The sequence below is a fragment of the Agelaius tricolor genome, unplaced genomic scaffold, assembly GCF_023055355.1.
Source record: "Agelaius tricolor isolate 1412-34295 unplaced genomic scaffold, bAgeTri1.0.p SCAF_3, whole genome shotgun sequence".
Classification (NCBI taxonomy): Eukaryota; Metazoa; Chordata; class Aves; order Passeriformes; family Icteridae; genus Agelaius; species Agelaius tricolor.
In genome coordinates, this window is record NW_027269263.1 from 51,654,053 (window position 1) to 51,679,138 (window position 25,086).

General features: G+C 35.8%; 1 protein-coding gene across 7 annotated transcripts in view; it reads left to right on the plus strand.

The window, feature by feature from the left end:
* The window catches only part of BRD1 (bromodomain containing 1), a 62,769-nt gene extending 37,997 nt beyond the window's left edge, over nt 1-24,772 (plus strand). For 5 of the 7 annotated variants that reach the window (XM_071423830.1, XM_071423829.1, XM_071423832.1 and 2 more), the window contains 5 exons: nt 14,348-14,483; nt 15,657-15,784; nt 17,638-17,747; nt 19,986-20,140; nt 22,878-24,772. In XM_071423830.1, coding sequence (XP_071279931.1) covers nt 14,348-14,483; nt 15,657-15,784; nt 17,638-17,747; nt 19,986-20,140; nt 22,878-23,061 — 713 coding nt within the window. In that variant the 3' untranslated portion in view covers nt 23,062-24,772. Of the gene's footprint in view, nt 1-9,024; nt 9,236-14,347; nt 14,484-15,656; nt 15,785-17,637; nt 17,748-19,985; nt 20,141-22,877 lie in introns of those variants that run through there. The other 2 variants (XM_071423828.1, XM_071423833.1) reach the window with 2 other exon arrangements.
* The last annotated feature ends 314 nt before the right edge of the window (nt 24,773-25,086 follow it).

Sequence of the window (25,086 nt, forward strand, 5' to 3'; positions counted from 1 at the left end):
TTACCTTTGAAATAAATAATCTCTTTCATTGTCATGTTGGGAACCCTTATGCAGGTATGAAAACAGCATGTGGGGGTTTGTCTCTTTGAATGAAAGAGATAGGAGTTACATTTGAACATTAGGTGTGAAGATGTACTCCAAAAGCTGGGGGAGGGATAGGGGGGTTTATTTGGGGGAAAAGGGAAGTATTGTTGATTTTTAGGTTGTTTCTTTTTTGTTTGGTGGGAATTTTTTGTTCTGAATAACAGGATTTTTCGACGTGTGGGACGTTGCGCTTTTTTTTGATTGGTTGGTTGGCTGGGGTTTTTTTTTAATGATCACATGAAGGCACTAATGATTCTAATGCTGGAATCATAGTATGAGAAAATTTTATGTAAGATGCAGTGAGGGGAATTGTTTTTCATTTATATTTTTTGGGTTTTGCTCTGTTTGCCTGTTTAGAAAGCCCCAACCTCCATTCATTTTCCTAACAGCTTGGAAAGAGCATGCAAACTAGACCTGGGTCTTTAGTTCTGAAGTAAGTACCAAGTGAAGGCAGTGTGATGATAGAAATTAGTCAATCTTTATTAATAATATAAAAACCTTGGTTTCCAAATATCTTAATTTGCCAGTGTATAACCTAGATAATTTCATTATGTACCTGGACATAGATTGCATTTTATCACATACAGTGAATCATTTTGTGCTAGACCACACTGGGAATTAGTTCTAATTTCTTGAAATTTTTGTATTAAACATTGTGGATTTTTTCTTTAGGGGAAGAAAAGGTTTTTATTTTGTAGGAAAACTAACTTAATTCTTAAAGGGAAAAAAGGCAGCAATGAAACCAAAACCCACCAGATTTCTGAATACATTTAAATTCAGCCATTTTTCCTTCTCTCTGTGGACTTAGGTGTATGTAGAGCAAATATGCTTTTGATTATCTTCAAAACTAACAACCTAGTTACAGGAATAAAATCCAGAAGTTAAAAAGTTTTTCTATTGTTAATTTAAAACAATTTTATGTAGTCTTTTTCTGAAGCTAGTAAAGATATAAAGAGAATTAAATTTATGTAGAACTAATACTTAGGGGGCATTTATAGTTAGAATTTGTACTTGTTCAAGAAGAGTGAATTGAAACAGTTTGGCCAATTAATATTCACCTGAAAATGTTCTAGTTGTTTTTTAATAGTATCTTGTGTTTTAAGCATATATGGTTCATACAGATGTGGCAGTTTATCAGATCTTATTCCTTTGATTAGTTTGCCTGCTGGCAAGCAAACATTTTGCTTTCACATAGGAAATTTTATTCCTCATGTTATTTTCAAATTTGTGTCTCCACACAAATTTAAGTAATTTGCAGTTGGCAGCTATTTTGAGCTACAGTTCAGCAGGAAACCAGCACAAATGTCAGATACTTAACAAGATTTAAAAACAGTTGAGATTTTTTGTGTATGCAGCTGGTATTGATTCATGTAGATGTCTGTGTTATGATAAAAATGCATTAGGTGATGTATATAGCAATACATTCTTTCTCTTTGGTTATTTTTTACAAAATTTAATCTCATACTACAGGTAAGAATGTTTTTATTCAGTAGAATCCAGCAGAGCTTTTTCTTCCAAAGCCATCCAGTCATAGGAAGAGGCATGCAACAGGCTTCTTGTGTGCATTGACATGAGTTATCAGCTTTGGGGGAAATCCCTGCAGTTGAAAATGAATTCTTGCACAGTTTTCTTTGAATGGTGTGAATATTAACTATCCTTAATTTTACTGAATTCAGAAAAAATCATGATAAAGAACCGCTTAATATGCCAAGGATTGAAATTTTTAACTTGTCAGGAGCTGCACTGTCACGTATTTTTTTCTTTCTTACCTATTTATAGCCAGTATGAGGGTTTTTGACATTATTTAAGGATGTCTTGTTTCTGTCCCTTACTCTGCAGTCTCTTCAGTGTTTCCCCCTTTCTTGTCACTCCTGTATTCTTACATGACAAAGTTCAAAGGAAGACTTTAAAGTTTATTTAGTTGAGTGAAAACACACCTACCTGGTTGTTCATTATTCTTGTAGACTGCTTTTATTGTGCTCTCTTGACTTACATTTGGGGTTGATATTTTTCTAGTTATTTTCAAGAAGGACACATATAGAATCCACTGACACACTCCTTTGTAAGTGTGGTGTCCCACATGCTGTTGGTTTTCATACATAAGATTACTGAAATGCCAGCTCTTTTTCAGAAATAGGGGACTATTGAACAACATGAGTTAGCCTTCAAAGGGAGCTGAAAGCAGTTCATTTCCATACTGTGATCTTTCATTTGTGTATCTTTAAAATATATGAAGCAGGAGTGTAGTGTAATCTTAAATTTAAATTTTCTAGTGTTCTACATTATTACAGAGTACATCTGTCTTTGTAGTTGCTGTGTAGAAACTGACAGCTGCATAGTGGAGACGTGTTTAAAAATTTCCTATACATATTTGATGTATTTTGGGTTTGCTTCACACAGTATCTAGCAACAATTTCCAAAAGAAGATTGTTGGTTTACCGAGGAAATTTTGGTGACATCAGAGATTGATGTATGATTCTTGAAGGTTGGGCATGTCAAGTCTTAACTGTGACAAGTTTAATGACCTTTTCCAAATACCCATTGTATACTTACCTTGCTCTTTTGTTACAAAGATGAATCCTTTTTGTCAGGGAAATATTTGGTGCAGTTATTATATCAGAGAAAAATGAAATTGATTAATGGATAGAAGGTAGATTTTACTGACCATTAAAAATCTGCCTGTATCAGTTGTGTATCAGTAAGATAGCAGATGGAACAAATTATTGTTTCAAGAAACCCTTTTTAACATTGTAAAATGCTAGCTTATGATCAGATTAAATTTGCCTGTGTACTTGGTGTTATTAGTCATCTCTAAGATTTTGTAAACGTAGGTTTTAAAATTCCTAGTTGCTGTTACAGTACTCTCTATTTTAATGAGAAACTAAGTATTTAAAATACACTATCCTAAAACAACCACTGTAACTTACCATAGAATCAGGATTTCAGATAGTGATTATTATAGTATGTTGCATTTCTATTATTTATTGTCCAAATGCAGTAGTAGGAAATTTCAGGGAAGTATATAATTTACTTCATATTTTCGCTTCCAGCTACACAGATTTTCTCAAGGTACTGAAACCCATGTAAACAAGTATTTAGAATATGGATCACTGAAGTAGAATATTCACACAGTAAAAAGCATAGAGTGGGGGAATTTATAATTTCTTAATACATACTTCACATACAGTTATCAGTATACAACAAAGATTCCTTATTAAATCTCTTAGTAAATGTTGGGCTGACTTTGTTTCTGCTCGAGTATTACAAAATGATGGCAAGTAACCTGTATACGAATTCCATTTGCATTTGATAGAGTTTAATATTGTAGTGAGGACTGCTGTTACTTAATTTGATATGATAAGGGTAGACATTGTGTCTGGAGTGAAATGGAGCACAGTTCATTTTTTTGATTCTTGAGCACTTGATTTCTAATGAATATTTGCCTCTCTGGAACACAGGCCCATTTGGCTAAAAGTCAGGCTTCATATGCACAACATTCGTTACCATTCACTAAATGGAGGAAGTGAAAGTAAAACACGCATATCTAAAAAACTTATGTCTTCTAAGTAAATAAAAAACTAAAATAAAGGTTCCTCAGTGGAAAAAAGACCCAAATTGGTATGATTTCTCTTGTGGTTAGCATAGACAGAAATGACAGTACATGTGTGTGTGTGTATGTATGTATATATATATATATATATATATATATATATATATATATATAAAAAATTGATATTCATGAATAAAGTGCAGCAATTTGACTAAATCTACCACAGTCTTGGTTTGTTGTATTGAAATGCATAGTGATTGTTTCATGTGAAGTCTGATTTGAAATTTAATTATTTGAGCACTTAGTGGTGTTCAAGAACTTCAGCTGCCTGACTCCAGGAGGTTTGGAAACATAAAACATTTTATGGTGTATTTGCAAACAAACAAAGTGTTAGAGATTGTGAGGAGGTTATAAAGGCCTAAAAGGAATTATTCTCTGGTTTGTTAAATTTGTCAGTGTAGAGACATGGGGACTACAGGAGTCTGACTGTTCAGTTGTCAAAATATGTTTGGTTAATTGGTCTTCTAGTAGGTTGATAGGCCACTAGGAAATGTAGGACCATTTGCTAAGAAAAGAAAGCAAATTAAGGAAAGAAATTGGGAGGAGGAAAAGAAAAAATAACCCCATTGCATTTCTTAATTTCTTTTTGGCCCACACAACTTAAGCCAGGAGTTCTGCCAGGCCTATGAAAATCTCTGCCAATTTAATTTCTGGGAACATTTTGAGAGATAGGGGAGCAGTTTTGTAATACACATAGAATAAAATAAGTGCATAAGGCAGAAAGAGGGGGTAGGAAGCTATTTTATGCCAATCAACACTCACAGTGTCTTTTAAGAACATAAACACTCCTTCTGGTTTTATTGCATATAAATAATCATAGTATTAACTTCCTGATGATGAAAAATCCTTTTCCTATTTCTTGATTTATGTTATTAAAATAGGGGGAATTTTGAGCAATATAGTTGAGAGTGGTGGGGGTTGATGAACACCTGGATAAATGGCAATGTGGTGCTTTTTTCAAGGCTTGTGAGATGTGTGCATACATAAGGTACATTATACACTAGTATTCTGGAAATTTTTTTGGGGCCTTGAAAATGTTAATATCTTTGAAAGTGATGTCTTTTGGGTTATTTTTAAGATATTATTAGTACTCAACGTACAATTGCTGTGTTTTCCAAGATGATTATAACCAAATCTTCTGTAATAATAAACAAATATTTCTGGAAGCCCTTCTGTTTTTCTTGATGCTGTAGGAATTGTGGAGCCTTTTACGGTATTCTAGTGCTGCTTTTTGTATTTTTCTCTTTTTTTTTTTAATACTTAGCTCATTTCTTGGCCCAGGTTTGGCTTTGTAAAAAATTAAATGTCATAGTCCCCTATGTGCTTCATTTGTGACATTTAAGACTATTTTTTTCTGTGTGGTACAGATGGTAAACAGAACTGTGGGATTTATTGAAAATAGCTAAAAGTTAGTGAATTTGGAGATCCACACTATATTTTTTGCAAGTTATGTTCTTAATTTATTTAAGAAGATACTTGCCGTGGTGCTGTGGCTGATGACCTACCTTCAAATTTACAGGCTTAGATATGGTGAAGTCCCCTCTTCCCAGACATACAGTGTATCAACGTGGATCAAGTGAGCTGAGCTGTTTGTAACATCATAGAATAGTTTGGGTTGGAAGGGGCCTTTAAAGGTTATCCAGTCCAACCCTCACATACTCACCCACAGGTCTGATTTAAGAGGTGGACAACAGAAAAGGTTAATCCAGTGGCTCCAACAGCAGCATCAGGCACTGAACCTGGCAGGCAGAAGTACCAGTCACTTGTGGCCCATTCTGCTGTGAGTGGAGAGAGTGGGACAGTTTACACAGTGTGATTGACTGCAGATTAATGCCTCTCAAAGGAGGTTTGTGTGTGGATTTGTGGTTTGTGGTGGTTTTTTTTCCTTTTCCCCTTTTTCCATTCAATTAGAAGAGATTAGATTATGCATTTGCATGCACAGAGGAACTTCCTTCATAAAGAGTAATTATGGTAGCATGTAGTTGTCCACTGTATCATACACACAGCCCAGTATTTGGGGATAATTTAAATTGAATAGCTCTCTGCTATGTTTCTCATTGTAATACCCAGATCTAATTTCTTTGTTGTGCACAGGGGAAGTATACACATTAAGGAGATATCCCCTATAAAGAAACATGTAATACTCAAGAATGGGTAAAATTGGAGCAAAGTTGCTTTGTTCTGTTGCTGCCAAAACAGCGGTCATTGGTCATGCTGTCAGTGTTTGGATTAGGATAGCATGGCCTGTCGTGTTTGACAGGCCATGCTATCCTAATGTGGTAATGCTCACACTTTGATTTCATTTTCTCTTCTCCTTCTTTTTATTCTATTTTCTTCCTTGACTTTTCCTTTTTCCCTTCCCTCCAAAGCTTTAATAATGCTCAGAAATTACTTCCTAGCAGCTTGTTATTGGAAAAAAGCAAAGACAAAAGCAGATGCCGAGAACTAACCTTCAGTTGATAACCATGGCTAACTCCTGAGTTCTTGAAAAAAATTCTGTGTTGAAGATAAAAGTACTTCATGTCTGAGGGGAAAAAAGCAACTATAGATTCATCTGATTAGATACAAGGATACGAACATGCGAGTCAGCCTTATTTTAACTCTTTTGTTCAGTTTTGCCTAAAAATAGCAAAGCCGGGCTGGTATTTTAATAGCTCTTGATTTTCTTCACTTGAGGATGCTTCATGCACTGTCAGGTTGACTGCATGAGCAGTGAAACATCTCATTTGGTCTTTCCAGATCCTGTCAATGAAGCCAGGAAGAAAATCTTAGGATAGCAAACACTGTTGATTTTTGCTAGGCTGGAATAATTTTTTAGTAAGATGTTTCAGTCTCTTAAGGACTCGGGTCATGCACTTCCTCAAGTACTCTGCAAGCTGTCATAGAAGGAGGCTGTAAAGCCCTGGATCTTTTATACTGAATCACAGGAAGTTTTCATCTCCCTGCTTGAAGTACCTCTCAAGGTAAAAAAGGCCTGGAAAATTAGGACTGGGAATGCAGCTGAGTAATTTACTGAAGTAATTAAAAGATTTACATTTTACTGTGGTGTCCTGTATGTCATCTCAGGAGTGGCAGATCTCTGCCTTGATCTTTCTTTCAAGTAGCAACTTCAGTTTCATTTTCTGTTCCCTATCCTCTAAAGGAACAAATTATGCACCAATTTTCCTAAACAGCTGTAAAAGGCAAGTAAATGCTAAATTATTTATTTTTAATAGAATGAGATTGCTTGACCTCCTTACATAGGAGAGCTCTGGAGTTTTCTGTCTATCTGTTCCCTTTTCATTGGATAGCATACCTAAAAGTTGTGTTCTCACCATTACAGGGAAACCCTTACTTTCAATGAAGAAAAATCTGTGTTGATAAAAGCTCTGTGTAAAATCCTGTAGCTAGTAAGTTCCAAAAGTTAGTTCCATTCAGGAACATCTCAGTTTAGGAAATGGAGCAGCCTTTCTTTGTAGGTGTCAGGTCCTGCTGGGCTGCTCTGAAAGATTCCTAGGCACTAGGATTTTCATGGAATGTATTGATAAATAATTATCATGCTTTTTCATTTTGGAAGTTGTGAATTAAAATAATATATATCAAGAATATATTTAAGAAATCTCTAAAGATTTTTTCATTTATATCAGGATTTTGTAGGTGAGAAGGTAAAAATCTTCAAATGGAAAATGTTTAAAGAATTTTTTTCTTTCTTAAGGTTCGTAACTGTTTGGGCATAAATCAGTAAAAAATGTTTGGAAAAAAGATTCTGATCTTAAATCCTCTTAAGTAATTTTTGCCAAGGTAATTAGAATTAATGGTCCTAAATATTACTGGCTTTCTATAGTAATTTCTGGGATCCTGGATGATATGCCATTGGTCTGTATGTGATTCAGGCACTTAAAGCTTGTATTTTGCAGTCATCTGTTTTACATGTCATAAATTGTATAAACCAAAGCTGATTCAGGAATTCAGTTTGTAAAGTTAGTTTTGAATTTTTTAGATTTTAAGTGTGCACTTTTTAATGGCATTTTCTACTCTACTGCTTCATCAGTCTATCAGTCTACCACTGGAAGAGCTGATACTGTCTTAGAAGAAGTTGTAATTTTTTTTTTTTTTTTTTTGAGAAATGTTTCTTCTTGTATGCTCTCTTTTCGTTTCAGAGTTTTCTGGAGTGTATTCAAACTCCTCCACTAAGGTTGCCTCCCACTCACATGCTTTGAAATGCCCTGAGCACTCATTCTGCAGTACAGAGATCCTGTTGTAATGCAAAGCAATGTATGATCCTTATCTTACAGAAGCTGTAGTTAATAAATTCTGATTAGTTTTTCTTTCTGTTGTGTAAATCAGATTTCGCTGTTGTATTAGAGTCTCATCTGATTTGCCAGAGACAGTTCTTATTCTCAGATTTGAAGAAAATTAGTAGTTACAAGATGAATTCTTTGGCATTCTTTTGGAACCCATCAAACAGGCAATTTATTGAGCCACCAAACTGTATTTGTTCTGTGTCACTTAAATCTTTAAAGGTTAAGATTTTCTGGTTAGGATCTTGAAAGGTACTGCTGTTTAGTGTGTAGGTGCCACATCATGAGCTCATACTGAGCTGTCTTTGTTGTCTTTAGCCATGACCAAGTTTTAAAAGCTTTATTTCCAAGGGGACTCTTCACACCAGGCTTTGTAGTCTTTGAGTAACTGGCTTCCATTTTGTCTGCATACTGAAGACTGTTTTAAGTACTGGAAGCTTTGCTGTGCTCTGATATTCATCTGTGTACTCTGAAAAGAAGAACTGTGTTTAATATTCCTGTTGCACTTTAGAATTTACTGTTTGAAGTAACATTTAGAGGGTTTCTCTTAGGGTCTTATGCTCTTACTTGTGAAAAAAAAAACAACTTAGTGGATGCCTTCCTGTTTCTGCAGTCTGCCCATTTCCAAGGTTTGCATTTTCAAGGATACAGTAACTTTTGATGATTTATTACCTTCAAGTATTCCCTTATCCTGTGTGTGCTTATCTGTATATATAAATCCCCCTAAATCAGTGGCATCCCCTTTCTTACCCTTACTGGAGGTATTTTTAGCTACATTTCTAAGCTGTGTTCTTGATGCATATCATGCACGTGGAGGTTGTATTCTGTGTTTTCAATGACTTTCAGTATTTTCTTTTTCAAGACAGAGTCCTGAATCAAAGTGAAACTTACTTAGATAGTCCCTTTAGAAACCTTAGGTTTTAGTGATAGAATACATAGGACACTTGTGTCATTCTCACTGTCTCTGGACACTGCTGTAAGGATGGCTTATTTAATTGAAAGCTCTGTTTCCTTTCAGAGAGACTTAATGACTTTTTCACTGTCTTCCAGGTTCTCATATTAACTAATATCATGCTGGGTATTTATCTCTTTGGATCCTAATTATTTTCTATTATCCTCAACATGGAATGGAATTCAATTAAATGATCATTTTGGAGCGCAGAAAGACAATTACATTTGAAGTAATTAATTTGGATCATGTTGGAGACACCAGCCATCCTTAAAACAAAAAACAAATAGAAATGAACACTCTTGGAGGAAGTCTTTGACACATATGAAACTATGCTCTTCATTCAATACATTGCCCCATTTCCGTAAGTTACAAAGTTGTACGTGTTGTAGTATATGTGACACACACTGGTCGCAGAGTTTTACCAGTCCCAACATTCTTATTCCCACAACATGTTCTGTGAGAGCAGATTAGCTAAGAATGCTACCTATCCATCCTCTTCCCTTCCCCAGAAAAACCAGTCTCATCTTCCTTGGAGAAGTGAAACCTACCAGAAAAAAAATGGTTATGGGTTTTTTTAAATAAAATACACATTTTCCTCTACTGTATATATATTTTAATGAAGAGTAACATCAGTGTTCAGGGTAAGTGCTCAAGTCACGACTGAAAATGAGACTAAATAGTGTTGTAGAAGTGCTGGTGCACTGTGTGCAGTCATTGTTTGAATACTCCCAGGTTTTTTAGTGGTTGAATTTCAGCCCTTCAGGTCTAGTTGTGGGAGAGCACTTCATCTTAAATTTTGCTGCGCTTGGTTTTGCATCAAGCTACGCATAGTACAGAATTAATTGCTTTAGAATAATTTTTTGCAAGTTCTGCTTCTTTCTTTTTGTTTCAGCAGAACTGTAAGGTGTATTACAGTCTGAAATGTACAATTCTGTATTCTGGGGCAGCATTTTGTGCATTCATGGACATGCTGTGCTGCTCTTTGGACTATACTGAGCTTTGTTCCTCTATCATGTTTTCCAAACTTCTGCTCTCTTTTGGAAATTACCTTTTCCTGATTCCATTTATTTAATATGTGCAAAAGGATTCCAACTTGCTTGATGTAGGTAGTCAGTGAAAGTTTTAAATGCAGCCTAAGAACAAACTGGCACTGTTGAGAAGAAGTTAAAACTTTGCCTGATAAATACAGTTTTCAGTGCAGTGAGAGACCTGTGGAAAAGTATTGGGCTGATCATCTTTGCCTTACTTTTTTTCTTCTTAGTTAGCATTTCTTTATTTTCAAAATGGTTATGTTATGCTGTGATTTGCAAGGCAGTAAATTTTCCACGTAAATAGAAGTTGAGCTAAGATTAGAAATGGAAGTAACCCTGCATTTAAGAGTGATAGCAGACTTCATTGTTTGAGAATTCCCTTTTTAATTGAAAAAGGTTAAGTTCTGCCTCTTGAGAGTGGACTGCTTTATTGAAGAAACTTAAGAACAGAGTGGAAAAGTAAAGGAAATGAACCACTAATTAAAGGCTTTTAGTTTGATCTTTAGGACTTTAGGGGGGAAGAGGAGGGTTGTCATTTAGTGGTATTGATGAGGAGGCAATATGTGTAAGAAGTTTAGTACCTGACGTAAAATTTCACTCCATGACCGTAGAGAAAGCTCATTTGAGTTAACAAAATCATGAGCTTGTGGAAAAGTTGTAAGCAGGATGAGTTAGGTCTCATGGATTTTCTTTATTTGGCCTTCTTAGTTATATTTACTGATTCTATAAAATGTAAGTTCCTTAAAGCAAATGGAGATCTTTAATTTCACTTACTCTAGCAGCTACAGGACATTGGGTGTTTCATGATTCATGAGAAAATAGTTTTGTAATGATATAACAGAAACCAAATCGTGTAGTGTATCTGATCTTTTTTTGCACATCAGTGCTACGACCATAAAGCACTTGGGTTTTATTGCCTCAGTTTTTTTCTGGCAAGTTACAAGGTCACTTGTGAACCATTTCATCTATGACTAGATATGAGTGTGTTTTGTTTAAAATAAGGCTTGAGCTTTTCCTTTCTTAAAATAATGCCTATTCCTTATACCTTCTGAAACGTGAACTGTATAAACTGGAGTCTCATAGATTGTGTAAGCTCCTGTCATTTGGGGCTTGGTGCTCAGGAAAATTACTCCTGCTGATAGATTGCATGTTCTTTGTTTTTCATACTTCCACAAGCAGGAAAGAAACATGTCTGGGAAGCTCTAAATTCTTTTGCACTTTAGTATTCCTTTTTTGTCAAAAATGTGTAAGTGGGGTTTTTTCCCCACTTACCGTAGTTTAACCCCAGCTGACAACCAAGTACCAACCAGCCACTCTCTCACTTTCCTCTCCTTGGTCCTCACAGTGGGATGAGAATCAAAAAAAGGTAAAACCTCTGGGTTGAGATAAGAACAGTTTAACAATTGAAAAAGAATAAAATGAAATAATAATAATAATAATAATAATAATAATAATAATAATAATAATAATGAATAAAACCCAAGAGAAACAAGTGATGCGCAATACTGTTGCATAGCACCCACTAACCAATGCCCAGCTCTGTCCCCCAGCAGTGGTCAGCCCCTCCCAGCCAACTCCCATCATGTTATCTATGGGGCATGGCACTCCATAGTATGGAATATCCTTTTGGCCAGTTTGGGTCAGCTGTTCTGGCCATGGTCCCTCCTAGCTTCTTGTGCCTCTGCTCACTGGCAGAGCATAAGACACTGAAAAGTCCTTAACTTACTGTCAGCACTGCTCATCAACTCAAACATCAGTGTGTTATCAACACTCAAATCAAAATACATCACTGTACCAGCTGCTCAGAACAAAATTTGCTCTATCCCAGCAGAAACCAGGACACCACTGTTAGTAACTATTCTACAGACTGATAAAACATTTTTTACTCTAATCTGAAGTGAATTAAGTGAGTCATTGAACTCACAGCTTATATTTAAACTAGAATAGGGCTGGACTGCCACCTCAGAGAGCTGTCTCCATTGCTCTAGTTGCATGTTTCTGCTGTATCCCTTGTTTCTTAACTTCAGCAGTCAGGCGATCACATGGTTGCTTTGTCCACTGTGTTGCTGAAAACTGGCTCCTTACCATTTCTTGGTACTGACTTGTTGACAAAGAGAAGCCACCATTGCCAGGGACTGACTGAGAGTGCCAAAATGTCCATTTTGGTGACAGCACAGTCATAAACTGATTGAAATAATAAAAATATTATTTTGCCCCTTTTGTCCTGGGTGTGCATGTACAAAACCAATGTATGCAGAGATAAGCATCCAAGTCACATTTGGCTTTATATGGTTAAATGTTTTGCACATTCTCTTAACACAGGTACTTCTTTCCATTTTCACAGTCCACTGGAAATGTGAGCTGTGCCCTTGTTCTGGCAGCAATCATTACTTGATCTGTCTTCCTGTTTAAAATTCAGTCTGTGATCTGACTTGTTTCTGCTGATAGCTGCTTCACATTAGCTAGATGCCTGAGCGATGACTTGAGTAATGTGTCTCCGGCTTGTGGCAGGATGAAAACAAAACAGTTTATACACCTCACTTGAAAGATAAATCTGACAGGATATTGAAGAATAACAAGTACTTTTTGCAAAGACGTAGGAGATGTCCTTTGCAGAATGGTTTTTTTTAGCTTTTCATTTCAAATGCCATGTGAAATGTACTGTGATAAGTTAAATTCCCCTATACACTTTTTCGTAAAGCATGTTCTGTTTCAGCACAGTCTAAGACCAAACTCCTCCTTAATCTGCAGATATTTTTATCAACTTGCTGAGAATGAGAACAAGATTAATTAATAGCACTGATTAATAGTTTGGTGCTTGTCACTCAGGACAATGCTACCTTATCATTTTTCTTCTGTAGGAAATCAAAGGCAAATATAGGAGTTACAGAACAAACACTCTAAAATGAATATTTACAGTGTAAATTAAATGACAATGAAAGGGAATACTTATATGTAAATCTTTCAGAACCTTGAGTAAATATACTCCTCTTTCTCTTAAAAATCTGAAATAGTGTTGATAATCCAAATGGAAGGTCTCCTGGGGTGGAGGGTAAAAACCTTGTAAGTCACTGTATGGAAATGCTTGAAAAATTACTGGATTGTAAAAAGTAATTTGCTAAGCTCAAGTTCCTTAGTTATTAGCCTCCTTTGTCTTTGTAGCAAACAGACTGGAAGAATTGATAAAGGAAGTTCTGCCATAATTGTTTTACAGTAAAAGGCTCTGTGGAGGGGCATGTGAAGGGGCATGTTACATAACCTAGTTTGACTGTGTCTGCATGTACAATGATCATGATGGCCTTTAAGTCTTTGGTAGTGGTAAGGATGGCTGGGATGGGGTAGGTCTTTCTTGTGTTGGGAGTGGCATGCCCAGAATTGAATTTGTTTTAAAATGTTGTTCTCTTTGTAGCCTACAGTTTGCAGTGGCTGACTGCAGGCGGGTATCATTGCCTTTAGCTGAGTGCATTTCTGATTGTATTCTAGAGTCTCTGTGGGATTCTTTCCTTGTAGACCTAATGTCCACACCTCCACATACACTCCCACACACCCTGGAAAGTCTTCAGAATGCTATCTTAAAACTTTTCATTTGCCTCTTTAATCAAGTATAGAAATGGCTTAATAAGGACAATACTGTTTGTATAGCAAACCCAGAGCAGGATTGGCAACAGCCCATCAAATAAGTGGATTGTAATTTAAAAGCCTTTTTAATGTTTTCATTACAATTATGAAATTAAAATGTAATATCCGTTGATGTAAGTAAACTTTTATTAGGGGAAGGCTAATTAAAAGCAGTACCATGTATATTATTGATTATTGGTGACAGAAGACAGTCATCACAGTGTCAGTCAGTCTGAATTTACTAAAATGGAAACCCTATCAGGAAGAATTAGATAGTGTCATGGAGAAATCCATATCAGTCTTTACTTCCAGTGTTTGAAAAGGATTTTAATGATCATAGCATTGCATTGAAAAATAGCCTTTTGTTGACTTGGTAATCTGCCTGATTTGTAACATTTTATTTTCTTGGGGTTTTTTTCTACTTAGCTTTTGCAGCGTGATTGTTTTAATAGTTGGAAACGATTAAAATTACTGCAAAGACTGATTTGATACTCCTGTTAGTATTTCCCATGTTACAATCTCTGCTTGCCTTTTTTTTTTGTACCTTACCTAAAGGTTCATCCTGTTTTTAAAATCTGGACAACAGGAACTTCCTATTTATAATACTTTCTTGAAATAACATATTTTGTTAATATTGACATTCTTTTTCATCACACCAAAATATTTGAAGAACAAAACAATAATTATGTACATTGTGTAAATACAAAAGGTTGTTAATGAAAATGGTGTGGTTTCCAGTTTGATGCAGTTTATTTTTTGTGTTATGCTGCAGGTCTATCAAATGGTTTTGGAGACGAAAGTAAAGAGAGAGCATTAGATGATACTCCAGGAAGAAAAGTTGAACCTCGTCGCCGCTGTGCATCAGAATCTAGTATTTCATCTAGTAACAGTCTCTTGTGTAACTCAAGGTAAAACTGTAAATATGAAATACAGATTTAAGACTAAATATATCAGTTTTCTATAGTGCTTGTGACCCACATTGGAAGATTGCATAAATTTTGGAAAAAAGAGTGTATTTCAGTTTTCTCGGTTATGTCAGATCCGAGTTACCTTTCAGGATTGCTGCGATTCTTCTGTTGAATTCAGGTTTTTGCATATCCAGGCAGTTACATTTTTAAACTGACTGTGCTTCTCTTGCTCTGTAAAGATACAGATATGTTTTTACATACAGTATCTTGGCTTAATTATCTTCCTAATCTGGAACACTAAAAATGTGTGTGTTTATTTTTGTGAAGGCAATAGAGAAGCAACTTTCAAAGCAGAGTCTTGTACACAAAAAAGGTAGTTTGATAGCTTTGGAACTGTAGGTTGTCAGCCTGTGGGTTGCTGGGTAGGTACTACAGTGTTGATAGTAACTCTGTACCAGGTATTGACTTTCTCTCCATGGAGTCTGCTGTTAAAGGCAGGACTGTCAGAATGGACACTTCTGCCACCATTGATGTCTCCATCACCAGTGGTGTATCTTCTGAAAGAACAGTGATTTCTGGGTCAAGGTAGCTGTCTCCAGTCCTGGGCTATGAGGATGGGACATACAGGACAGTATAGGGTAAATCTGTTAGCCAGAAAAAGAGGACTTTTTTCATGTGTTCAGGTTAAGGGAATAGTGTTAATGCAGTCATGTCAAACAGGCTTTCAGAAACAAAGATAATATTATATTGCATCTATTTTAAATATGATATTCTAGATCAAATTGTCAGTATAATTGTTGTTCACATTCTGTGATTTCTTGAAGAAAACTCAAGTGTGTAGAAAGCAAATTTCCCATTTTGAGAAGAGACATTTCACAATTGGAAGACTGAAATTTTTAATGAAAAATTAAAGAGAGAATAGTTGTGTTTTCTGTGTAGTAGAAGTGTTGGAGCAGTGGATCTGTCTTTTGCTGATCACCAGGCAATTCTGTGTATGAAAATAACCAGAGCTTTGGCTTTTATGTTGTTTGTATTTGTTACTCAAAATATTTTTAGAGCTTGCTCCACTGATTTTACCCTGTACTGATGAAATGTAAATTCTCGTTCAAAATTTTGATTTATAGGAGCAATGTTAATTATCAAGTAGTGATTTTAATATTAATACTTTTGTAGTTTTAGTCTCCCAAAGTGTGGTAAAGGTAAACCTGCCCTGATACGGAGACACACACTGGAAGATCGAAGTGAACTGATATCATGCATTGAAAATGGAAACTATGCCAAAGCAGCAAGAATTGCAGCTGGTAACTATAAATAATTGAATTCTTAATAGTAGTGTATAATTTTTTCCATTTATTTGACAGATTTTAACATTCTTATTTTTACTGCTTAAATACATTAAGCCATCTGAAAGTGTTGTTGATATCCTTCCAGAAACTACTGAATTCTGCTTTTGATTCTTGAAAGACTTTTTAAAGAATAGCATCTGACTCTGATTTTGATTAATTTTCTCTCCTTGCTTGAGGAAATAAAGAGGTTTTGAAATAAAAAGAGAAGATGAGTTTTCTTTTGCAGATCTTTAAAGGAAAATTAGTAATCCTGTGTACTAGATTAGTAACCTCTTACTACCATGTGGAATGAACTCTGACTAGGAAGAATTCTGAGACTCTTACTTTTATGTACACCTGAGAAGTCTCTGAGTCTGGCTGCATGCATCCTGTCAGCTTATGTATGATTTTCTATTCAGCCTTAAAATACCATTTTCTTTACAGCTGAGAATAGTGTAGATTTCTTTCTTGTTAGCTGTCCTGAAGAAGAGGACTTGAACTGTTTTTATGTACCAGATACAGTTTTACATAGATATTTTTTGAAACAGTCTGTAAATAAAGGATTAATTAATTGAAACCCTCATGGCTTTTTCTAACTGACATGTGAATACAAACTGGTACCAACAGAGCAGAGAAACAGAACTTACTGTGAAGAATGACTGAACTAATTTTTTTTTAATGTGATCACTTTAAATACTTTTTTCTTGCTATTTCTACTTTGAAAAGATCTTAAACCACTTTTATGGTTTAAGATCAACAACAAACCCTGGTATGTTTTCGTAATGTCAAGATAGAACATGTATCTGCATGCCACCTTTCATTATAAATAAGCAATGCCCATTTGAAATGCACTTTCTCTCAGCAGTAAGTATTGCCTGTCTGCTGAAAGAAAGTGCAGCTGCAGCCCCTGAACAGTATCTTGGTACCAGGTTTCCCCATACAGGAAGTGCTGCCTGATCTTTACAGAGTATGAACTTGGATCACTTTTCCCCCTTTGACCACCCCCAGTTCCATCTTGAGGTTGTAACCTACTCTTCTGATCAGTCTCTGGCACCAGTTGTGGTTTTGGTTGACTGAAAGGCTTATGCCTGTCTCAGGCTTCAATCCATTGCTGAGCAGCAGAGAAGAAAATTGAGGATTCTGTGGAAGTGCACAGTAACTTAAACCCAGTTGTTCATTACCCTGCTTTTTGAGAAGAAATAAAACACTGGTGCTGCTGCCTGGAAACCTCTTGACATTTTTTAACTTGACTGCAGGAAAGGGCAGGGCAGAGAGACCAAGAAAACTTGTTAAAAATAAATGGAAATCAAAATGCAGGTTAGAATTTAGGTATAAGAATAGAAAGGTGTACCAGTATTGCTAAGTTATGAGGTGCTAATCTCAGTGTGGGTATCCAGGTATCCAACACTTGGAAATACATACCATGCAAATTGCATCTTGAAAATCATCACCTCTGTGACAGGATTGTCATCATAGTAAAAGAAACTGTTATTTGGAGTACCATAATTTTATGTTTTCTTTGGAGCTTTTTCAAAGGGAAAGAATTACTGGAATTTGGCAAACACTTCCTAAGAACTAAGATGTTTTAAATATGCTATTTCTAGAAGTGTCTCAACTCTTGTTCTTTATCTGTAGGCTTTGAAAAAAGTATTAGTATCATGTAAAGAGCTCTTATGAATACTACCTTGTTTTTATTGGTATGTGTGTGAAAGTTGGTATTAGTATTTGGATTCTAAGGAACATGAGCTATTGATTAGGAAACCAAGAACTGCAGATTTGTCTGAGGTTTCATTCTGGAACATTTTAATTTTATATTTCTTTGTTCTTAGAAGTTGGGCATAGCAGTATGTGGATTTCAACTGATGCTGCAACATCTGTTCTTGAGCCTCTAAAAGTAGTATGGGCCAAATGCAGTGGATATCCCTCTTACCCAGCTCTGGTAAGTGCCTAGCTTCCCAGAAGTACAGTAGTGACTGTCTCTGGTCTGAAAACACCATGCACAAACCTATTTAATTGGTAAATTCCCATTCAGGTTGAAGAGAGGTGGTTTATTCTGCCCTCTTTACTATGCACTGAGTTTGTAAAGTTCCTGCAGTACCAGATTTTAAGTCAATAATTTCTGCTACCCTGCCAGCCTTTTGAGATGTGCAGTACTCCTGTGTCATGCAGCCTCCTGCAGCCACTCACTCACTCCCTGTGGGTGGGGGGAGAGTTGGAAGAGTGCAAGTGAGAAAACTCTTGGGTTGAGATAAAGACAGTTTAATAAGGAAAGCAAAAGCCATGCACACAAGCAAAGCAAATTCATTCACCTTTCCCATGGGCAGTAGGTGTTCAGTCATCCCCAGGAACACAGAGCTCCTTTACATGTGGCTTGGGAATACAAACACCATCACACTGAATGTCCCTTCCTTCCTCCTGCTTCCCCCAGCTGTATATACTGAGCATGATGTCATATGGGATGGACTATCCCTAAGGTCAGTTGGGGTCAGCTGCCCCAGCTGTGTCCCCTCCCAACTCCTTGTGCACCCCCAGCCTCCTCACTGGTGGGGCAGTGTGAGAAGGGGAAAAGGCCTTGACTCTGCGTAAGCACAGCTCAGCATTAACAAAAACATCTTTATGTTGTCAATGCAGTTTTCAACCCAAATCCAAAACATAGCCCCATACCACCTACTGTGAAGAAAATTGTCTCTATCCCTGTTAAAACCAGCATACTTGTCTCAGTAGTCTTTGTTTCTACATTATATATTATTTCTGCTGCAAAATCAGTATAAATATACTCTTGATGCTGCAGCTCATTAAAGAAACAAAGAACTCAATAGCTGGAATAAACTGACTGATTGCAGCCAATTGTGATTGATGTACTGGAAATATAAAGCTGTTTTTCAGCAGAGGAGATACATATATGTGTGTGTTAATAAAGGAGAAACAGACACAGTTCTGTTTACATCAAAGCTTGCAGAGAAAATATTGATGAGGTGTTTGGGTTTAGGCCTTTGGAGTTATATGATCAGTTCATACACTGGCTTGATTTATATATGAGTCTGGACAATCACAACTTTTAACATGTGTGTTCTAAAGACAATGTGCAATGTAATCATACAGAGTCAGGTTAAAACCTCTGGAGGTGGCATTCGGAGCACTTGAGTTTAAGTAGCTGCAGTGGGTGACTCAAAGACACTTGGGTCAGAAGCTGAAAATTTGATGATTGTCTCTTGAAAGATGTTAGTGCTAGATTTAAACTGATGAAAACCAAAGGGTTCCTTTTCTGCCTTCTACTCTATGTCAGCATTGGTGTGTCTGAGAGTGGGATAAGTTAATTGAGGAGTTAAGCCTCTGTCAAGAGAGGAAAATTCTTCTGATTTCTATGAGCTCCCCACAGTATTAGCTTTCTATTCATTTCTTTCCCAAAGTTAGTTTACTGTGGATTAAGATTGGTGCCAATGTGGATGGTGGAAAAACAACAGGAGCTCATAGAGTAGGGGATGGGTGGAACAGGCATGGAGTAAAAACCTTTCTTTGAGTGGAAGCTAAGCACTTCATAATGCTGTGAGCTGCCTGCAAAGGATTTTTCCATCAGGATGGTTAGTTTAACATGAGCAGCATATTCCGTCTCTCCCTCAAGTTTTGTTTAGAAAGACTTTGTGACTATAACTGCATGTTTTGCTTAAGGCTGAGTCATTAAATTGGATATGCAAGATATTTGAAAGTTACACCTTTTTTGGTTTTGTTTTTAAATTTTTGCTCCAGAGTTTGAGTATGGAGCATGTATTTTACTGAAATACTTATACTTTAACATAGGTTGGTTCTTTAAGGTATATAAATTTCAAACCCTAAAATTTGAGGCTAGTTACAGCTTCTAGAAATCATGGTTTGACATTTTCATTCTAAACCTGCTTGTCAGTCTCAAAGTTGTACTAAGTGGAATTCAAATGGGACTTTTAAGAAGAACCAATATGGGTGAAAAATGCTTTTTTTGGCATTTTCAGTCAAGTCTGCCACTAGGTCTCCACTGTGCCTATTCAGCTTCTGTTAAAAAGTTGTGTGTAACACAAAGTCAATTTCTATCCGGTGGCTCTTGAGTTTATTATTTATTTCTTGTAACTTAATTTGTAATACCTTCTTAAAATGAATTACATCATTTTAAAAGTGAGGAACTGTCCTTTCTTCTCTCTTACAGATTATTGACCCTAAGATGCCTCGTGTTGCTGGCCATCACAACGGTGTTACTATACCAGTGCCACCTCTAGATGTACTGAAAATTGGAGAACAAATGCAGACCAAATCAGATGAGAAACTATTCTTAGTACTATTTTTTGACAACAAAAGAAGTTGGTATGTTATTGAAATGTATTGTTTGATGCAGTAACTTAAAATTTTAAGAACCTGTACCTTTGGTCTAGAAGAAAAATGAAACATTATATTTCCATGGATATAATTCCTATGGAAGTATAAACTGTAATGCTAAACTTTCATATTTGAGTCTATTTTTGGACCAAGGTATATATCATCACTGAAAGATACCTTTTTATTGTCAGTTTCGGAAAAAATATTTTAAGTCATTGATAGTCTTTTTTATTTACAAGTGACTTTCATTTATTGACCTGATGAAATTGCTTCATTGCTTCATAAGTTTTTTAAAAGTAATAGTCTAACATTTATCTCTTTTATCCTTCATCATTGCTTTCTGAATTACAACACTTCTTCTCCCAGTCTGCTCAAGTGCATTTTCTTTGCATTTTTAATACTCTTTAACTCAATGCTTTTTTAACACTTTTTTTCACTTAGCCTTTTCTAATTTCTTTTTTCATTAAATCTTCCCTATTTCCATTTATTTTGGGATCAGCAATATGCTATGTAGAGCCTGAAGGGGGATAGTTCACACAACAAAACATTCTCTTTCCCTCCCCCATGGTCTTCAGTTTTAGGGCTGGTGGGGTTTTTCTGGGGAGGTAGGAGGAGACACACTAGGTTTTTTGGTCTTCTTTTGATTTGTTAGGGTTGTTTTTGGTTTTGGTGAGTTTTTCCTAGACATGGAAGCTTCTCATCTACGTTTCATCAAACTACCTTTTTCTTTTCTATGTTCTCTGTAGACCCTCTCCTCTCCTAGTTTCCATACAGGTCAAGCTAACTGTAAATCTCTCCATGTCTCATTTTTCTCTTGAATTTAATTACTTTTAGCTATCAGTTTCCTCTTTAGATGATTATATGTGGCATTGAGTGATGCTGCCATTCTCCTGACTCCTGCTGTGCTAGTATGCTATCACTTAAATAAATTTCTGCTTAAAATTTATAACTGATGTTTACTCTTTCGCCCCCTTAGATTTCTTGGCATAATTTTTCTGTTCTTCAGTTATTTTCTTAATTAATTGGTACTTCATCTTAATTATCTTTGTTCAGTTGCTCATGATTCCATAAGAGCCTGCATTCTTCTCCCTTTATTAGCAGAGAACATCTGCATTTAAACATACTCAGTCTTGTTTCTCATTTTTTTTCCTCTTACTGGTGTTGCCAATGTAATGCATGTTTTCCTTGGTCAGTTTCTTAATAATTGCTCTGATTGCTTCTTGACCTGGGGAGTCCTCTGCAGCTTAAACTTTCTAATTAGCCTCTATGTGCAGGTGGTCCTAAATCATGTAAATATTGTGCATTGTCTCTAATGGGTACTCTGCATAGATGGACAGGAAAAGACTCAATACTTCTTCCAGCCCCTTTCCTCCCCTCTACCCTGACCCCACCAACTTGTTTTGGTAGTGATTCTTTTATTGTGATTATTTTGGCACTCATAATTCTATCTCTGTTGTGTCTCTTGTAGTCTTGAAGCCCTGTTTGTGATTTTCATTCATTTGCAGGGTATCTGTCACCTTCATTCTGTAATAGCAGTGTCTATCCCCTATGGATTTTCATATTTGTTTCTTCTTCCCTGCTTATATAGCTGGAGGACTTGCAAAGCTTTCTTTTAAAAATACCTTCTTAAAACTTCCTCTGACATGTATTGAAACTGATAATGGTTAGGCTGATGCTTTTCATGCTGTTATCATACTGTCCATGTCCTTGTACTGACTCTTCACATTTTATTTCAGTGTGTGTGCTCAATACAATAGGGCTCTAGTTTAGAGTCCTTTAAGAAAATGAAAATATTTCAATAGCCAATTTTATTCATTTAAAAGAAAATGTTTGAAGATTTGACTGTCTGATCTCCTGTTGGTTTGGCTTCAAATGGTTTCCCTCCCAAACTAATGTTTTTATACAAAAGGAGGGCTTCTGCCTTTTGCAGGATTGGGATTGCAGACTACAGTAGTATATCTTAAATATATTCATTAATTGACCTAATTTTTGTTTTCCTCAATGTCTGTAACTTTGGAAAACAGGATTACAGTCAACCTTTATGAAAATGACATAAATTTAATTTATACTTTTAAAGTAAATATTTAGAATGCTTTAACTAGAAGAATGGGATGTAGACCTTTTTCCATTATCACTCCTCCATGCCCAGAATTTGAAGACATTTATGGAGCTTGAAACAGAAAAGCACCCTGAATACAGAGCTAGTGGGATTTCATACTGCAGAGTAAATGCTAAAGCAGAACTTCCTTGACAGCTTAGCTTTCCCCATAAAGACCAAATTGAGATACCTGAAATGTAAGGCAAAAATCCATCATCTGAAAACTCCTTGTAATAATGGAAGGGTAAGAATGAGGAGAAACAATACTGTGTCAGGGGAATCTTGAGCCATGCCCATTCTTAGTTGCTGCTGCCTGTTCTTTTAACTGCATCAGTATTTTAGGCTAAGTTTTTGTATTAATACTTAATCACTAAGTACATATCACTGAATACATTCTCTGTTTTATGGAAGAGATTTTCTTAATATTTCATGTTCTTTAAATATTTAATGCAAGTAAGCACTATCGTAAAAGGTGTTTAATTGTTTTGTTTAAGGTGGCAAAGCTGATCATGTTCAAGGTGGTAAAGCTGCGATATGAGAAACATGGCATCGTAGCCCTGACATTTCTGGACAGACTTGATTTTATTCTGTATTTAACAGATTTATTTTTTTACCCTTTTCTTACAGGCAGTGGCTTCCCAAATCCAAAATGGTTCCCCTTGGGATAGATGAGACCATAGACAAGTTAAAAATGATGGAAGGACGTAACTCGAGCATACGAAAAGCAGTAAGAATTGCTTTTGATCGTGCTATGAATCACCTGAGTCGAGTCCATGGAGAACCAGTCAGTGACTTCAGTGATATTGATTAACAGAGATTCTCTAGCAAGGCATGAAAAATACCACAGAGACTTGAACTCTACTAATGAACCTCGTTGTCTAAAAGAATGTATTGAAGATACAACCCCTTAATTGTTGATTCAGTGGCTGAGTTCTGCAAACTTGAAATAGTTGAGCAATTCTTCTAAATCACCATTGCCATATTGATTATTTTATTGTGTTGTAGATTGGAGGATTTTCCACTAAACCTGTTAAAATGTCTTGTTCATAGTGTTCATAATTGTACATAAATGTATATTCAACACTTAACTTATTCTGATTTTAGAAGTAGCTCCTTAATTCCTTTTATAATTTTGTTGGGGAGGGAATTGGTTTTTGTTTTTTCCATGCTTTTTACTTTTTTTCTTTCTTTCTGAGGTTAAGTTACCTAAGCACCATCTTCCAGCTTGAGGTGTTTAGTTGATCTTAAAGCCTAATATCAAAATGGCATCAAATATATGTTTGCCTAAATCATATACAGTATGGTGCTGCTTGTATCATTTCTTCCTTGGTCTGTAGCTTCTGAAAAAGACTTCTGAATGTTTGTGTAAATTGTTGCTCTTTGCACAAAGTACCACATATTTAAGATTGATGTAAATTTACAATTACAAATATGTATTTTAAGAAAGGAAGTTGCGTTATTTTGGAGGGTACTTTGTGAGAAAGACATCAATAAAAATTATACTATGTACATCACTTGCAAATCACCAAAAACACTCCATTGTTGCCCAAAATGATTTAAGGTTCTTACTGTTTTAAACAAACCTGGCTTAAAGCCTGCAAGCACATTATTTCTTTCAAAACCATATCCCATTTATCTCCCATTGGTTTAATTTTGTTGATATGTGTGCCTCCCTGTGTTTTATTTATTGTAGAAAATGTATTAATTTGCTTTATAATGAAAAATAAAATTGACAAATATATTGATATGCATTTTTATACAGGCACATGAGAAGACAACTTGCTTTGGGAGAAAAATGTATTGGAAATTGTATAAAATAACTCGATGGTTTGTGTGTAATTTGGTTTTTTGGTAACTTGTAATCTTTTGTTTCCAATGAGGGGATTTATGTAACTTTTAATTTAGAACACTTTGGTAGCAATAGAAACTTTGGATACATTTTTGTATGGTACATGTGATGTATATAGAATTAGTACTTTATTTTTATTTTTAAGAAGTAAAGCATTATGTTTGGGCAGGGGGAAGAAGGAGGGTGGGTTTCCAGAACTGCATTTTTATATTAAAAAGAAAAAAAAATAAAGTCAAGATATTGATTGTTGTAGCTACTTTATTCCTACCTTCACTGAGATACTGAATTTGTAACAATGAAAATGGCAAGGTATGTTTGCAATGTGATTTATAATGGCTCCATTATTTATAAATGCACTGTGTTTGAACTCTTTTGCAGTGATATCGTAAATACTGTACCAAGTTATATAATATGAAACACCAAATAATGCATATGAATGCACGAAGTATTTATGCCCAGCTTTTTTATAAAGGATTAGCAAATACAGCAAAACCAATACTTTTTAAATCTTTTTTTTAAAACTTCATTGAATAGCATACTTCATTGTTAAACCTGCTTGAATCTTTATTTTAAAGGGACAATTACTTTTTAAATAGTTTTTAATGTTTTTATTCTCTATTGTTTGTAATACCCCCGTAGAAGCTTGAAATAAAATTTCTTTCTCAACTGTAAATTTTGTCCTGAATTTAGCCCCTGAGATTTTGCTGCAGTGCCCATTTTCTTACTCCATGACTGAGCTGTTCCAGAGGCACTGGGCCAAGAAGCTTCATGTTCTCCTGTGGCACCCAGCATTGTCCTCACTGAGCCCTTTGCATAGGAGGTATTCCAGTTAGCTGAGACCAGTTGCCTGTGATGGACCCTGGTAATTAGGGATGATGAGTTGGATAAAGGTCACGAATGATCAAGCAAATAGTTTTCTCAGGCTTGACAGCAGACACAGCTTTAGGGAGAGCAGTGATGGCAGGTACCCTGGAAGGACCATCACTG